Here is a 17,209-nt window from a genome sequence, read left to right as displayed (position 1 = left end):
TGAACCAAACTGTAAACCCTGCATATAGAAACTACTTCAAGCCAGGGGGTGTGGCAGTATCCCCAGCACCCCTAGTTACAGCACCTAGGACTGTATGTGTATAAAAGTGAGGAAAAGTAGTGACTGTTCACCAACAGCTTTATTTGTATCATTGTGCATGACAAACTAAACCCTTTCCTCACCTGTCTTCCAGGTTTCTAGTCCTTGCATCCATCCTTATGCCAAAAGGGGAAAGGGGAATCTGTTCATCAGTTTGCTCTCCCTCTTCTTCCTTAATGGCAGGCAAAGTATTCGGACAAGCCTCTTCCTTTAGTGGGCTTTCATCTAAACAGCAGTAAGGAGGGACATAAGAAGGAAGCCTTGACATTTTTCAAGTTTTCTATAACTTCTAAGATTTTTTTAATGTTTGAAAATGCTTCCTGGAATATTTTAAACTTAACTAGATGGAAGAATGAGACTCACAAAAGACCATAAGAATAATCCCTAAATCTAATGATTACAAAGAAGAAAAGTGAAAATGAATTGATTTATGCCCGTTCAATGTACAAAACTGAAATTAACTGAAATTTGGTTAGTCAGTGTCTAGCAGTCTATCCAGCATTGTTATCTGCAGGTTAGAATTAAACCTGCTCAAGTGTGTGCATTTATGTCACCTCCTAGTGGCTAGCCTACTAAATGGACACAAGAAGAGCTGCATGTAGTTTTCATAATAGGAGGTTTTGTCACAAAAATGTGCCAGTCCCCCACACTCTCCAAACTGAACCAACCGGCAAGACTCCCTACAACTGGTAGGTTGTCACTTTGATAAAAACCTAATTCTAGTGTCAACCAATGGAGAATTACTTCTTTAGTTCAAATCACAGAATTCTGTGGTCTGGGAGCAGAAGAGCCTATGTTTGATCCTTCATGTTTCACACACATGACATGGCTGGCAACTCGTGTCCACTCTTTACAGCACAAATACAGCAAGTGCTACTGAAACCCTGTGGAGACATCTTGATTTTCTTCTCCAACAGACATCCCAACCCCCCAGGCCAAGCCAAGCTACTCCTGCTTTGTGCAGGGGAGAGTATTTTGCTCCTAGAGAAAAAGCATCTGCAAGTGTTTAATGGAGGTTAAGAACTAGTTTAATTTCGCTTGAATGACTTAATGTAGGTGATTTACCAAGAATGCAGGGAGATGTAAGTTACTCCTCCTTGTGATCAGCTGTAGTTTAGTTTATGGCTGGCTCTCCAGAGGAAGTAAATAGAGCAGTGCTAATATATGCCAGATGGAGATACAGCCCAAAGAGTTTAAGTGGCATGTTCAAGGTCCCACAGCAAGTTAAGTAGCAGAACTGGAACAAGAACCAAGCTCTCCTGGCTTCCAAGCCTGCGCCAAATGCACTGGGCCATGCGGTCTCCATTGCCTTACTACAGTGCCTGCCTAACTTTACAAACAGCGCCAAGATGAGTACTCTAATATAAGGGTTGCTCTATCTCTAGCTCTACAATTTTCAAAAGTAAGAGGAAAAACAATATGCATAATGCGCAGTGTACTAGAGAAAGAAAATACCCTTCATAAACCCTCCCAAAATACACTTAGCGTGTTTAGTCTTTCTCTTACAGCAATTCAATATATTGCTCAGATCTGTTCCTGTAATTCACCTTTGCTGGATGTGATTTCCTCTTCTTGATCAACCTGTCTGGAAAGTTTTTTTGTGGGGCTTCCATCACTTCGAGATAATGGCTTGATCTCTTTCCCTATAGTCAGAGAAACACCTTTTTTTTTTTTTTAGTTTATATACATTTTGATACTTTTTGTTAGTTTTCAACTCTAGGGCCTACCAAAACATACCCATCGTAATTTCCACTAGGCCCCAGTTCAGTGAAGTACTTAAACATATGCCTAATCAGTCGTGTTTAAAGTCAGGCACCGGCTTACATACCCTGCTGAATGGGTCCCTTGGTGTCTCCCACTGTAACAGGAAACCATACCATTGTGCTGTAGCTGGTCTTGATATAAAGTAAACTTAAAGGAAGCTAGGACAAAAATCTGATTTATATTTTCTTCCCTTGTCATTTAATTGCCTTCACCCTTTGCACTTTTTTCATCCCCTCCATAATAAATTCTCCCTGCTTTACCCTAGTTTCTCATTTCTTTTTCTTGCTATCACTTTCTTTGACCACTTTGGTTTTGCTTCCTTCTCATTCCTCAACATTTTCTCATAAAGCAGTTTGTCAACTACCAGTCTGTGGACTGGCACCAGTCACTGAGATTTCCCTGACACAGTTTAGGAAGGCTGCAAGCCAGTCCCTGTTATCAAAAGGTTGAGAAATACTGTTAGAGAGGATGAGTACAGTACAGTGTGATACTGAAAAAAAGCCAGACCAGAGCTTCCATCCCTGTCCTTTTAAGGCAGGACCATGTGCCTCTGTGAAGACAGAGATTGCTAACACAGAGACTTCCTCCTCGGCTAAGCAGACGCATCTATCGCCTTTGGAAGCCATATCACTCAGTTCCTTCTTACCATCTCTCTCCTGGAAACCACCATGTTCCCTACTCTGTAACTCAACTTTTTTATTTTAATCTAACATTTACTTTCTGTTCCCCCCACATCAACAAGCCTCTGATTACTTGTTTAGCACTTGAAATAGCATGGCCACCATCTCAAACTAGTGGGGAAATGAGTTTCAAACTTTATTTTAAAACAAAAAAATCCATCAAAAATCATATGGATTTTAGCTTTCATGATTTGCACAATGTCCTTGGGTGCAGATTTCCAGTGCCTTGGTTAATTCCCCACCTGGACTTGGAGGTTGCGGGCGCTCCCCTAAGGTTTCTGAGCAGCTACTGTTGGGTGAGGACACTGGGGAATGTTTCTGAAGGGAAGTCTGCGTTATTGATGGACTGGTTTGTAAATATCCGTTGTTCTGGACTGGTGAAGAGTTTTCCAAAGGGAGCTGGACAGGAAATAAAGTGGCAGGAAATCTTGGAAGTGTTGGCACCATGGCAACGAGCTGGGAAGGGGTGCCAGGATAGACTGAAAAGCCTGTGATAACAAACAAAGGAGAAAAGTCAGTCTGGACAGCAATCCAGTTCTGACCCAGAATACTCCTGCTAAACAGGCACTGTACTAAAATACTCATTTTTTCATGTTTACTGGTGTTTTCATGTTCAGCCAAAATGCTAAAATATTGAAACTTCTTATAAGATTTATTTTTAATGTTTAAACCAGGCCTACCACAACCAACAGTTACATGCCCATAATTATGAAACATAGATCAAAGCATAACTCAGCAGACACACTGTTATTTAAAGGGTCCTCACAAAGTACCCCCAAGCAAAGAAAATCAGGTGCCCTCCATCCCTTCTAGGCCAGCTCATCAAGCAAAAACATGACTAAACAGAAAAGCCTTGCGATGGCTCCCAAAGGGGAACTAAGGCATTCTCAGTGCAGTGCTGGAAGTGAGGGGGCCTTCCCAAAGAGCACCGAGACACCAGAAATACAGAGTAGGGACCGTCAGTACGAGCACTTCTAGTGTCAGGGTAGAACACCTGGAGAGAAGAGGTTTCTAGACCTTATAGATATAACTTTAATACTGCTCTGAAATATTTAATTTTGAAGGAACTATGCCTCCTAATGAGATACATCAAATAATAAATTAAATCTATTCCATACTGGCTAGCAGCTCCAACTAGATGACCAGGCCAATCTCATCTTTCCTCGCTGAATACTGGACTTGAACCCAAGGTTCTGAATTGTTAGGAGGTTTTACCTGCAATGCTGTCCTCTGTCACCAGGGAATATAGCTCTGACTACTAGACAGATTCCCCCTGCCAGGAACCTAGCTCCCTGTTCTTTGCCTCTCTGATTGCACAGCAGGGAAACAAAGGAGCAACAGCTGACAAGGGAGGCAGAGAAAGCAAGCAAGCAGAGGCACCGGGTCACACCTGACCTGTTTTGTAAATCTCTTGAAGATTTAAAATTCATGCCCAGTATGAAGACAGCATATGACAGGCCATCACTAGGGGGATGCGGGGCCCGGGCTGGAAGTGACGAATCCATCACTTCCAGGACCAACTGCGCCAGCCAATAGCTCTGGCCCGTGGGTCCCCCGCAAAGCATGAGGCCTGGGGCAGTCGCCCCGATTTGCTGTACCCATGGGATGGCTCTGACTGCAGAATTAGGGTTGCCAACCTTCTAACAGCACAAAACCAAAGACCCATACCCTGCCCCCTTCCCCACCCCTGCCCTGAGGCCCCGACTCTGCCCTGCCCCTTCTCTGAGGCCCCATCCTCACTTGCTCCATCCCCCCCTCTCTGTTGCTTGCTCTCCCCCACACTCATCACTTTCACCAGGCTGGGGCAGGGGGTTGGGGTGCGGGAGGGGGGTGCGGACTCCAGCTGGGGGAGCGGGCTCTGGTGTGGAGCCAGGGATGAGGGGTTTGGGGTATGGGAGAGGACTCCAGGATGGGGCAGGGGGTTGGGGGGTATGGGCTCTGGGCTGGGAGTGTGGACTCCAGGTGAGGCTAGAAATGAGGGGTTCAGGGTGTCAGAGATGGCTCCAGGCTGTGGCACAGGGTTGGGGTGCGGGAGGGGGTGAGGGGTTTGGGGTCCCAGCGGCGCTTACCACGGCTCCCAAGAAGCAGCTGCCAGGTCCCTGAAGTCCCTAGATGCATGGGTGGCCAGGGAGGCTCCATGCGCTGCCCTTGCATCTGCAACTGCTGCCCCCGCAGCTCCCGTTTGTCGCGGTTCCTGGCCAATGGGAACTCCTGAGCTGGCACTGGGGAAGGGAGCCTCACACAGAGCCCCCCTGGCCACCCATGAGTCTAGGAGCTGCAAGGACCTGGTGGCCACTTCTAGGACCCACGCGGAGCTAGGGCAGACAGGGCGCATGCCTTAGCCCTGGGCCTCCACTGCGCCACAGACTAGACTTTTAGTGGTCCAGTCAGCAATGTCAACTGGAGCCACCAGGGTCCCTTTTTGACCACGTTTTCTGGTCAAAAACCAGATGCCTTGGAAATCTATGCAGAATGTAGCTGGTCTATAGGGTAAAAGGCCTGTCGTGCTGTCCCAATTGTGTCATTTTATACTAACTCATCAATGGAATCATTCAGAAGATCAATAATTGGTCATGAAACTGAAAATAAAAATGTATTTTAGTATAGAGATAATATATAACATTATGTTAGCTAAGGAGAGGGGTTAAGGAGCTTCATCTTACAGGCAATGGCTAGAACTGCCTGTTACCCTCAGAGTCTGGTCCTGCCCCATCTGATTCAGCACACTAGTAATCCCCCTGGACTAAATTGCATTTCACATACAATATAAAACCAAGTTCCAACCACCCTGAGATTTTTGTCTCACATACACTGATTTCCATATGGAAAATGTTCTTAACAGATGGCTTTGCCTGGCCACATAGACAGTTGCATGCTCTTTGCTCATAGCGCGCTCTGAAAGTAATGACTTAGAATCATAGAAGATTAGGGTTGGAAGAGACCTCAGGAAGTCATCTAGTCTCCCCCCTGCTCAAAGCAGGACAAACACCAACTAAATCATCCCAGCCAGGGATTTGTCAAGCCTGACCTTAAAAACCTCTTATGGATGGAGATTCCACCACCTCCCTAGGTAACCCATTCCAGTGCTTCAACACCCTCTTAGCGAAATCGTGTTTCCTAATATCCAACCTAGACCTCGCCCACTGCAACTTGAGACCATTGTTCCTTGCTCTGCCATCTGCCACCAGTGAAAATAGCCTAGCTCCATCCTCTTTGGAACCCCCCTTCAGGTCGTTGAAGGCTGCTATCAAATCCCCCCTCACTCTTCTCTTCTGCAGACTAAACAAGCCCAGTTCCCTCAGCCTCTCCTCATAAATCATGTGCCCCAACCCCCTGATCATTTTTGTTGCCCTCCGCTGGACTCTCTCCAATTTGTCCACATCCTTTCTGTACTGGGGGACCCAAAACTGGGTGCAATACTCCAGGTCTGGCCTCACCAGTGCCAAATAGAAGGGAATAATCACTTCCCTCAATCTGCTGGCAATGCTCCTACTAATGCAGTCCAATATTCCGTTAGCCTTCTTGGCAACAAGGGCACACTGCTGACTCATATCCATCTTTTCATTCACTGTAATCCCCAGGTCCTTTTCTGCAGAACTGCTACTTAGCCCGTCGGTCCCCAGCCTGTAGCGGTGCATGGGATTCTTCTGTCCTAAGTGCAGGACTCTACACTTGTCCTTGTTGAAACTCATCAGATTTCTTTTCGCCCAATCCTCCAAGCTGAGCAATTCTAGGTCACTCTGGACTGTATCCCTACCCTCCAGTGTATCTACCTCTCCTCCCAGCTTAGTGTCATCCGCAAACTTGCTGAGGGTGCAATCTATCCCATTGTCCAGATCATTAATAAAGATGTTGAACGAAACCAGCCACTGGACTGATCCCTGGGGCACTCTGATGCTGGCTGCCAACTAGACATTGAGCCGTTGATTACTACCCATTGAGCCTGACAATCTAGCCAGCTTTCTGTCCACCTTATAGTCCATTCATCCAATCCATACTTCTTTAACTTGCTTGCAAGAATACTGAGGACTTGCCTTCCTCTTAGACAGATATAGTGCATCTTTCTCTAAACTGTAACTTTGCAGATTCATTCTCTCTTCTCTGTCAATACCGAAACCTCAGCTAGCTGCCTAACTGCAGCCACTGGCACTTAGAATCATAGAAGACTAGGGTTGGAAGAGACCTCAGGAGGTCATCTAGTCCAACCCTCTGCTCAAAGCAGGACCAGCCCCAACTAAATTCTTCCTCTCCTCACCCATCTGTCTCTTCTATCCTGTCAAGCACCCTCAAACCATCCCTGACAGCTCCACTTAATTCCTGTGCACACTCCCAGCTTGGAGCCTTCTTCTTCAACTCTTGGAGCAGACTCTCGGAAGAGGGACACTGCTCACCTACAGCACCTCAAGTGGGTATTGTGAGGCATGGAGACAGATTCTGCCCCACAAAGCAGCCCTTTTAACTGCAACAGCAACAGCATGAAAAGTCTGCAATACCCCTCTAAGAAGTTACCCCAGCACAGGGCCAAGAGCCCTTTACCCTCACACACAGTCTCTGGCGAAGGACATGGCTAGGAGCAGATAAGGAAGGGGGATGGCTAGAGGACATTGTGCTCCAATTACTCTAGACTGCAGCAAAGCCCACAGCCTAGGCCACTTTGGGGCTGCTCTAACTTGTACCTGGGGCTGCACCAGCCTCTGGAGCACCCCAGAATTAGGGAAGACACCTCAGCATCTCCCCACCTGTTCCACATTTTCCAGGAACTCACAGCTTTTCCCTTGGATTTCTGGGTGGCTCCTGGATTCCTAGATAGGAGCTCGCCAATCATAGACTCCTACTGCACACAGCAGGGGGAAAGAGAGCAGCTGGCATTTGGCTCATTCTCTCCCTCTGAAGCACCAATCAAGTGTGCTTCCCACTACTACCCTCTGAAGGGCTTGGAGAAAGCAGTCCGTCCTGTGGAGAAAGCTGAGCAATTCTAGGAGGAGAAGCATAGCTTTCAACTTTCCCTGGGGGTGCTCAACCCCCACTCAGTCCTAGGCCCCAACCTGACTCCACCCCTTCCCTCAAGCCTGCACTCCACCTCTTCCCACCCCAGGCCCTGCCCCCACCCCACCCTGTCCCCAACCTCCCAACCCCGTCCCATATCTTCCCACCCCTGCTCCGCCCCTGCCCTGCCTCTTCCCACCCAGTCCCACCCCTCTCCTGAGCAAGTCCCATTCCTGCTCCTCCCTATCCCTCCCAGCACCTCTTGCACGCCGCAGAACAGCTGATCCTCTGCGGGCAGGAGGCGCTGGGAGGGAAAGGGAGGAGTTTATTGGCGGGGCTGCTGGAGGGCAGGAGGCTCTGAGGGAGGGGAGGTTGGCCCTGGAGTTCCCACAGAGTCAGCGCCTATAAGGAGAAGGGTACTGAAGAAAAAAACAAAACAGATAGTAAAAAGAAAAGGAGTACTTGTGGCACCTTAGAGACTAACAAATTTATTTGAGCAAAAGCTTTTGTGAGCTTCATCGGATACATTCAGTGGAAAATACAGTGGGGAGATGATTTCTGGAAGAGTGGATTGATTTAAATCAAGTGGTAAATCATCTCCCCACTGTATTTTCCACTGAATGCATCCGATGAAGTTAGCTGTAGCTCACGAAAGCTTATGCTCAAATAAATTTGTTAGTCTCTAAGGTGCCACAAGTACTCCTTTTCTTTTTGTAAATAGAGACTAACACAGCTGCTACTCTGAAAACAGATAGTGTGTGTATACACACTGAGAAAGCAAAGGGTCAGAGAGAGAGAGAGAGAGAGAGAGGTGTCATTTGGGTTTTTTTTAAAAAAATGTTCAATGACTTTCAGTTCCAGAAACTGGAGTCATTTTAAGCACACTGGGGAAGAAATCATGGCACATTATGTTACTGCATTTCCAGTATATTCTCTGGGAACGGCAGTATAATTAGTGTCACTTAATCCAGTGACAATGACTCATTAGTAATGAGACTTGAAGTACTGTTGATCAGACACACAGAAATGTGCCATCCCCCTTTTTTTTTAGCTGCATAGAAGTGGTAGACATTAAAATGGAATTCTCTCTCTTATTGGGATACTGATTTTCTCAATAAGTCACCGTCTTTTCTTTTCCCTAAAAAGGATGGCAACATAATAGTGACATGTGTGTACCATGGCAGGCTAAATAACACAACATTTTTCTGGGGTTTTACATCTATAAAGCATAAATAGAGCCAGATCATTCAAGGGGCTGAGCATCCTCAACTCACATTGTTTCACTGGGAGTTGAGTGCTCAGTGCTTCACAGGAGGTGCAGGTTCAGGCCAAGATTTCATGTTCAGGAAACTATTCTATGTGTGGTTTCGTGTACACACATCTACGTGTATGTATAAATATACACACATACGTAGTACACAGTACATTTTACTGGTTTCGGAGTAGCAGCTGTGTTAGTCTGTATTCGTAAAAAGAAAAGGAGTACTTGTGGCACCTTAGAGACTAAAATTTATTTGAGCATAAGCTTTCGTGAGCTACAGCTCACTTCATCGGATGCATTTGGTGGAAAACATTTTACTGATGCTTAATAGTGGTTTGCTTTTGACCTCCTGATGTTGATGGTATACTTCCTTCTCTGAGAAATGCAGAAGTAATTACAGTATCAGGAGGAAAAGAAACCCTTTTTTTGGGAGGGGGGCGTGCTTTGAAGTGTATCATTATCCTTTTCAGTCCTTTTGAGAAGCCAGCAGAAAATGACACGTTCTAACTGCTCTGTTTACAATGAGTCTGTGGAAATAGCCATGAACATCCTACTAATTTTGGAATTTGGGCTGGGACTCACAAGCAATGCTATTGCTCTGTGGACATTCTACTTCCATTTGAAAATTTGGAAGCCGCATGCCGTCTACTTGCTCAACCTGGTTATTGCAGACATCTTGCTGAACATTTGCCTGCCGTTTCGACTATTGCTTGCTCTCAGGTTTAGCATTCTAGAGACATGGGATTATAGAGGGCTATTCTGCTCGGTAATACTCTTCATGCTGTCTCTTGCCCAAGCTGTCTCCATCGCATTCCTCACCGCTGTAGCTCTGGATCGCTATTTCCGGGTGGTCCACCCTAACAATAAAACCAGCTTTCTCACAGCCAGGAATGCTAGAGTCATTGCTTGCTTGGTATGGATTTTAGCAATCGGATTGACTGTTGAGATCCTGGTTGCTCCTCTACCCAAAACCTTCACTGAGTGCCGCAGTTTCAGCCTACAAGGAGAGACCAACTTCTACAGCATCTGGCATGTCATCGTATTCTTTTTGGAGTTTCTCGTTCCCTTTGGCCTCATTTTGTTTTGCACAGTTGGCATCATCAGGAAGCTGAAGAAGAGCCCCCGGGATTTGAGCAGTCAACCTAAGCTGCAGAAAGCCATGTTGTTAGTGATTGCAGTGGTGGTGGTGTTCGGAGTTTGCTTCCTGCCCAGTGTGTTGGGCAGAGTTCTTGTGTATATTCTCCAAAACTTTGAAAGCTGTGCAGCTTTTCATTTTGCTGTGAATGTATTTGATGTTACTATCTGCTGGACCTATCTCAACAGTGCTATGGACCCCATCGTGTACTGCATCTCAAGCCCGACTTTTCGAAGTTCCTATAGAAAGATCTTGAATTCTCTAAGGGTGAGAAGAAATGAAGTGGAACCCCAGAGCTTAGACATTTCCAAAGATTCTGAAAGTTGAAGCAATTGGAAAGATTCTGATAATCTCTAATGTATATGCCAGGTTGGAAAGGAAACTCCCACCCCCCCCATTACCATGTCTTATCCTGCAAATGAAGGGTCTGTCAGAACTCAGCCCTTCTAACCCCTTTCATTACATTGGGCTGGAATTCTAGTTAAACAAGTCAAAAACCTAGATGTAATGTTAGCTGATGTATATCAGTGTAGCTCCATTGACTTAAGTGGAGATATGCCAATTTATGCCAGCAGAGGATCTGACTATTTTTTTTTTTAGTAAAACTCCTGTTGACTCCAGTGGGAGTAGGGGATGCCATCTTAAATCAGTTTAAAATTATGATATATACAGAAGCCAAATAGATTCTCCAAGACTTAAAATTATTTTTTTATGCTTAGCTGTACCTAATGTAAAGATTAACATTTTAAAAATGAAGCTTTACAAGCAGTTGTTCCTTATATGTTGACTGAAACTTGAATTTAGATTATAAATAATTCTGTCCAAACTAGCCATGTTCTATTCCTTCATGTACATGTGAGGCACTATTGTTTTATTTTTATAGAGATAGAGCAAGGGTGGGCAAACAATGGCCCACGGGCCAGATCCAGCCCACAAGCCATTTTAAGCCAGCCCTCAAGCTGGGGAGCGGGGTCTGGGGCTTGCCCCACTCTGGTGGTCCAGCCAGGGCGCTGGGTCAGGGGCCGCACCATGTGGCTTAGCCAAGCTCCGGCGCTCCAGCTGGAGTGCAGGGTCGGGGGCCATACCACACGGCTCCTGGAAGCAGCCGCATGGCCCCGCTCCAGCTCCTACGTGCTCCAATTGGAGCTGCAGGGGCAGTGCCTGAGGATGGGGCAGCACGCCTATGCATAGGAGCTGGAGAAGGTACATGCCACTGCTTCCGGGAGCCACTTGAGGTAAGCGCCGCTCAGAGCCTGCACCCCGAACCTCTCCCCATGCCCAACCTCCTGCCCCAGCCCTGATTCCCCTCCTGCCCTCCGAACCCCTAGGTCCCAGCCCGGAGCATCCTCCTGCACTCCAACTCTTCATTTCCAGCCCCACCCCAGAGCCTGCAACCCCTCCCACACCCCAACTCCAATTTTGTGAACATTCATGGCCTGCCATACAATTTCTATTCCCCAATGTGGCCCACAAGCCAAAAAGTTTGCCCACCCCTTGGATAGAGGGACTTAATTGTCTTTTGTCAAGAATGTTTCCTATACATAGTACAGCAGGAGTGGGGGAAGTGAAACTACAAAAGATTTACACCTTTGATTGCAAAATGCTACCTCTGTGAACCCATGAAGCTTTGCAATTCACTCATTCTATCATCTGGTGGAACAAAATCTTGGGTCTAGTGAGAAATGCAGAGGTGTGGACAATATTATACCAAGAATCATTATGAATTGCATGTATTATTTCTTAACGGTCTAATTTTTAAATCAAGTTTTTATTTCTTTACCAATCATTATTTCTGCATTATAGAAATATAAAAAGATAGCAGCATGAAGGTCCATTTAACACCCAGTTCCCTACAATCACAGAAGATGGACCATGCAAGAGACACCCACAACATCCTTGAGGATCATCAATTGCTGCTGAATGTCCTAACCAAGACCTATGCAGTGTAGTTGTAGCTGTTTCAGTCCCAGGATATTTGAGAGACAAGGTGGGTGAGGTAATATCTTTTATTGGACCATTCAAGAGCTCTGCTGAGTCTATGATTTTTAGTGATTAGCAGAGTTATGACCCTGGATGTATGGGTTATTACAAGTCTATAATCCACTAACCCCCTTTTTGTCCTATGACTGCAAAGGTGTTAACAGGCCACTCTACCTTGAATGGTCTTTTAGAATATGAGCTAGCTACTTATGCTAACCACTCTGTTCCACTTGTATTGAGCTGTAACGCTCTCAGTATCTTTCCCAGAGCTGAAGAAGAGCTCTGTGTGGATTGAAAGCTTGTCTCTCTCACCAACAGAAGTTGGTCTGTAGCGAGGCAATGACTCACTGGCATGGCGCCTCCTGCTGGTCGGCCAGGGAATTAGCTCTTCACCAGCACTGGAGTGTCCTCTGCAGGCCGGTGTCTCACCTGCCACTGGTCCGGTGTCCTTCCCAGACCCCCGGTGCCTTTTTCCCTGGGGTTCTGCCCCAGCAGGACCCCCACTCTGGGTCTCCCCTCCCAGGGAACCCCCAACCCTCTAGACCCACCTTGCCTCAGTGGCTACTGCCAGTCATCAGCTAGCCCCCGTTCACTGGGGCAGACTGCAGTGTAATGGCCACTCATCATTGGCAAGGGGGTAGGACCTGCTGCCTTTGCCTATCCTCAGGCTGCCCCTCTGCAGCCCCAGTGCCTCTGGAGGCCTTCACCAAGGCCTGCAACCTGGGGATTTATCAGGCTGGAGCTCCTCAGCTCCCTTTGCCCTTCCCCAGCAGTACTCTGCTCAGGCACCCTGTTCCCAGGCAGCTAGCCCTCCCCACTCCAGGTCTAAAGTGGGACTTCTTTAGCGCCTGGCCCCCAGCCCTCTTATAGGGCCAGCTGGGCCCTGATTGAGCTGGCCTTAGCTGTGGTCAGCAACTCAGTCAGCTTCCCCCAGCTGTTCTTAATCCTTTTCCCTGCTGAAGTCCTCTCCAGGGCTGCTTTTAACCCCTTTTCTGCAGGAGTGGGGCACCCACCCCATTACATGGTCCAATAAAAGATATTCTCACCCTACCCAAGACCTGCCAGTCTGAGTCATGGCATGCAGCTTGTCCATTGGAATCCAGGTTTCCCTCCATCCCTTACACACACACACACACACACACACACACACACACAAATAGTGTGAAAAACCAGTTCTGAGCTATACAAGAGTTAAAAAGTATTAAATGTTGAGTTATATTTCCCCCCTCCATGCACAGAGAGTTTTACAAAACCCTTTTACAATCAAACTCTATCATCATAAGTATGGACTAGTATATTTATAACATTGCCCTGGACAGACAGCCAGAACTCAGGGATTTAAAGAGTCAAAACTTGCTTGTTCCAGCACTTCCCCACTACCAAAACCACCCTCCCACACCACATTGCAGTCTGAAGCTAGTCCCGTAATTTTACACCCTGACACCCCTACTCAAACACACATCATGGTAACCCACAAATGCAAGAAAAATTCTGTACTTCTTCATACTATACTATATATGAGGGACACAAATGGAACATGATTTTCTTTACAATGACTCCATGGCCTGTGTTTTTTGCGAAGAGAAGGAGGTAGGGGAAGATGGAAGGATAGGCATGCCTGGTGTTGGAAACAGTCTGTGTCACTAAAAGCATGGAGAAATCATTTAACAACCATTTAACCACATAAAATATGATCTTATTACCAAAATTAGTGAAATTTGCATTGTAAGTGCTCGTTGAACAGTTTAAACCTACTTGTGAGCTCTGCCATCCTAAGCATTTTGCCAGACCTATTCAGATTTTGTTTATGTAAAAGTACTGGACCAAATTCCAATCTCATTTGCACCAGTGTAATTCCAGTGTAACTCCACTGCTTCCAAAAGACTTCCTACTGTCACTGAGCTTGTCAGGCACTGAGGATGCTAAACTGAAACTGTAGAGAATTGTGATAGAAGACGTTTTCTAAGGGATGCAGGTGATCCATGATTACAACATTGCAGGAATCATGCTTCATGGGTTCTTGATGAACTAGAGTTTAGCCTAGCATATGTGATGGCATGTTCTGGAGCTGCAGACCACCAGCAGTAGAAGGTCTGTCCTCAAGGCATCTCAGCAGCACAAGATACTTGCAATTCCCAAATTGGGTAATGTAGCCCAGAAAGTGGAGAGGGGAGGCCAGGATGCCAGAGCAATGTGCAGATGTACATACCACAGGCAACATCTGCCAGTGGGGCACTGTGAAGCCCTGTCCAAAAGGAAAAAAACTGTTCCCCCTGGTGAAACACCTCCAGGAGGGCACCAATTCAAAGAGCCTCTGGCTTTTCCATGCCTCGTTCTCTACTTCCCCCTGCTTGCACTCATGCAGAGGGCCCCTGCAAAACCAGATTCTGTGCAGTGGGTGGAGATCCCAGCTGGTCCCTCACATTGCATTGTGCAACCACACCCATTCCAAAATTGGGGGCGGGGGGAGGGAAATCCCTGCAGAGGGTGGATTCTCCTTTTCTTATTTGCTATGCTGATTGCATTTTCTGGTACTGCTACCATTAATGGAGGAAGTTGTTCCGGAAGTTATATTGTGTTGTGGGGAAGAGAGTGAGTTACCAGCACGGAAAGTCTATTTCTAGAAGCCCTGTCTGCTGAATTCCTTCCCTTCCCCTTCTCATCTAGTTTTTATAAAGCAAGAAAGATGATATTTTAGGTTTTAGCAGTGCCTCCCACTACACTAAAATTTATTACAACACAAATGAATTTTAATCTAGACTTTAGTCGACACATGTACATGAATGTCTGTTAGTATTAAACAGAAATGCACTTTTACACATGAAATGTCTGTAGGAAATACTTAAGAGTCAAAGAAAAGTTTTCTGGAGTTATCATTTTTGTGGTGTGAATAAAATATTTTAGTACAACTCTCAGATGAAGAGCCTTCTACCTCCTCCAACCAACCCCACATCATAGCTTGAATTTATTTTGGGAACTACAGTATTTTATTGTAGGAATGTGAACAGCTGCCATTTACAGTACTGAGTTCTTAGGAGGAAATCCTGGTAGTACCTGGGTTATAGTAGGTGATGATTTTCTGTTGTTCAGTTACCAGCCTTTGCAGCTGCTCCATCTGTTCCATCATCACCTGCCCTGGGCTCTGTAAATAGTACCAACAAAATGAATTAAAATATACTCACCTCTCCCTTTTAACAGGAAGGAATCTTTCTTTTTGGAGTTTAGTTTTGAGGTTTGTTTGTTTTTAAAAGGTGATTCCATTGTTTTATTCCAATAAAAAAAGTGTATTTGTATTTAAACATTCTTTTGCAGAAATAACACTCAAAGAAAACAGCAGTGGGCTAAATTAGAGCCTTGCAGTGGGATTGGGATCCCATGGGTCCTGCAGGACCCGCCGCCGTAATAGTGGGAGCGGATAAACTGTACTTTATTGCAGGAGAGATTAGGTGGGCAAAAAAAAGCAACAACCAAAAAAAAAAAAAAGACTGCGGTAATTTGTAGGAAAACACTAAATCTCTCATCAGTTTGTCATAAATAAAATTTCAGCAATATAAAGCAAGTTTTCCTTTTTTTTAAATAAAGCTTTTAATTCTTAAATTTAAATGGGGGATAGAAAGAGATTTTATGTCCATTATTAGGAGTTAAAGTATTTTTACATGGTTTAAGTAAGACTTTTTTTATTCTTTGAATGGTAAAAATTTTGTCTGAATTCCGCATATATATATAAGTATAAATAGTGTGTGTATATATATATACTGACCATTTTATTTTTAGTGGCAAGGGGAAATCTGTCTTTCCTGCGGGATTTGTGGGATCTAAGGGTTTTGCGGGTGGGAGTGGGATAAAAATGCAAGAAACCATGCGGGATCCAGTGGGAGTTGGTATTGCGGGGCAGGACGGGAGCAGGATTTTCAAAATAGTCCAGTACAAGGCTCTATGCTAGGGCATGAGAATCAGGAAGTGAAACTGACAATTTTTTCACTGTCCAACTTGAGTGAAATTCTGAATGTAAATTAACCACATAAATGATGAAAAGTAGAGTTTTCAAATTCTTTCACATGCAATAGTCTATGATACTGTTAGTAACATATATGGAAAAAAATTAAACACAATTTTAATCCTGACAGTATTTCCACTCACTTTCCCAATCTTTGATGTCTTATGGCAGTTTTTACAGTCAAACCACACATACTTAAAAAAATATTCAAGAGTGAATTATTTCACAGTGTTATTCAGTATTATTGCTGGTAGGAAAATGCACACATTTTGGAAAAAAAAATGAAATTTTTCCTGAACAATTTTTCTTTGAAAATTTGAAAAATTTAGACCACTCTATAAGCCAGTCAAAAAACAGTAAAACATATCTGCAAAACAATTTCCTTGAAATTTCAAGTGTTTTAAACATTTCACCCAGCCCTATTAGAATAAGCTATATCAGTAGAGTGAAATACATTTGCTGGCAGATTTGTGAGCTGCTATGTTAATAATTCATGACCTGATTTGCAGAGGTGCTGAGCACATACAACTCTCACAAAAGCCAACAGGATTTGCAGGTGTCTCCATAAACGTGGGTTCTATTTTCGGCTCTGCCGCTGTCCTGCTGAGTGACACTGGCCAAGTCACTTCACTTCTCTGTCCCATTTGCCCTTCTGAGCTGGTCAGGGCAGAGACTGTCTCTTACTACATATATGCATAATGCTTTGCACAATTAGGCTGTGATTTCACTTAGGGCATCTAAGTGCCACTGAAATATAGATAAATAAATAAATAGCCATGTTCCACTCTTTCCACATGCTGAAAATGCCTTACCTGCTTGGCACTCTGTGAATTTGGGCTGGGTGGGGGTCATAGAAGAAGAGAGAGGATGGGTAGAAAGGAGAGATTTAAGAGTGCCCCTAAAATTTCAGGACTTACGGCACTCTACAGCTGTTAATGCCACAGTCATAGGCAACTCAAGCATTAAAGTATTATGGAATAGAACAGGTCAGGCACTATCCTTCTATCCCCAACTCAAGCGGGTTAGCTACCTACCTCCATAGAACTCCTGATCCAGAGAAACAGAGACCCAAATCTGCCCCAAATTAAAATGCTGCTACTAAACTTCCCACTGCTCCTTCTAGTCAGTCTATCCTTCTTTCTCTCTCCTTCACTCGTGCACTCCCCATTCACCTTATTTGTTTCCTTCCCATCTCTCCCCTTCTGCTTTTTGGCTGTTCCCCCCACTGGCCTGCTTCCTCTATCCTCTCTGTTGATCAAAACTTCCAGCCCCTAGCAGTGCAGGAATGAGTTAACCCTTGCGGGGCG

The 17,209-nt window shown here is 45.2% G+C and overlaps 2 protein-coding genes across 7 annotated transcripts in view; one reads left to right on the top strand and one right to left on the bottom strand.

The window, feature by feature from the left end:
* Positions 1–17,209, bottom strand: part of LOC119853859 (centromere protein J-like) — a 66,655-nt gene that overhangs the window by 38,369 nt on the left and 11,077 nt on the right. For 4 of the 6 annotated variants that reach the window (XM_043511292.1, XM_043511296.1, XM_043511291.1 and 1 more), the window contains exons 3-6: positions 14,960–15,047; positions 2,786–3,031; positions 1,647–1,742; positions 183–324 (exon numbers count right to left, since the gene is read on the bottom strand). In XM_043511292.1, the coding sequence (XP_043367227.1) occupies positions 183–324; positions 1,647–1,742; positions 2,786–3,031; positions 14,960–15,047 (572 nt within the window). Of the gene's footprint in view, positions 1–182; positions 325–1,646; positions 1,743–2,785; positions 3,032–14,959; positions 15,507–17,209 lie in introns of those variants that run through there. The other 2 variants (XM_043511295.1, XM_043511294.1) reach the window with 2 other exon arrangements.
* On the top strand, positions 9,257–11,080 carry GPR31 (G protein-coupled receptor 31). The gene has a single exon (XM_038397393.2). The coding sequence runs from the start codon at positions 9,284–9,286 to the stop codon at positions 10,250–10,252; it is 969 nt and encodes a 322-aa protein (XP_038253321.1). The 5' UTR covers positions 9,257–9,283; the 3' UTR covers positions 10,253–11,080.

This window comes from Dermochelys coriacea, chromosome 3 (assembly GCF_009764565.3).
Source record: "Dermochelys coriacea isolate rDerCor1 chromosome 3, rDerCor1.pri.v4, whole genome shotgun sequence".
Classification (NCBI taxonomy): Eukaryota; Metazoa; Chordata; order Testudines; family Dermochelyidae; genus Dermochelys; species Dermochelys coriacea.
This window is presented reverse-complemented; position numbering and strand designations above follow the sequence as displayed.

What these genes read in the sequence shown, in the direction of transcription:
- GPR31 (XM_038397393.2), top strand. Translation starts at nt 9,284, where the DNA reads ATGACACGTTCTAACTGCTCTGTTTACAATGAGTCTGTGGAAATAGCC.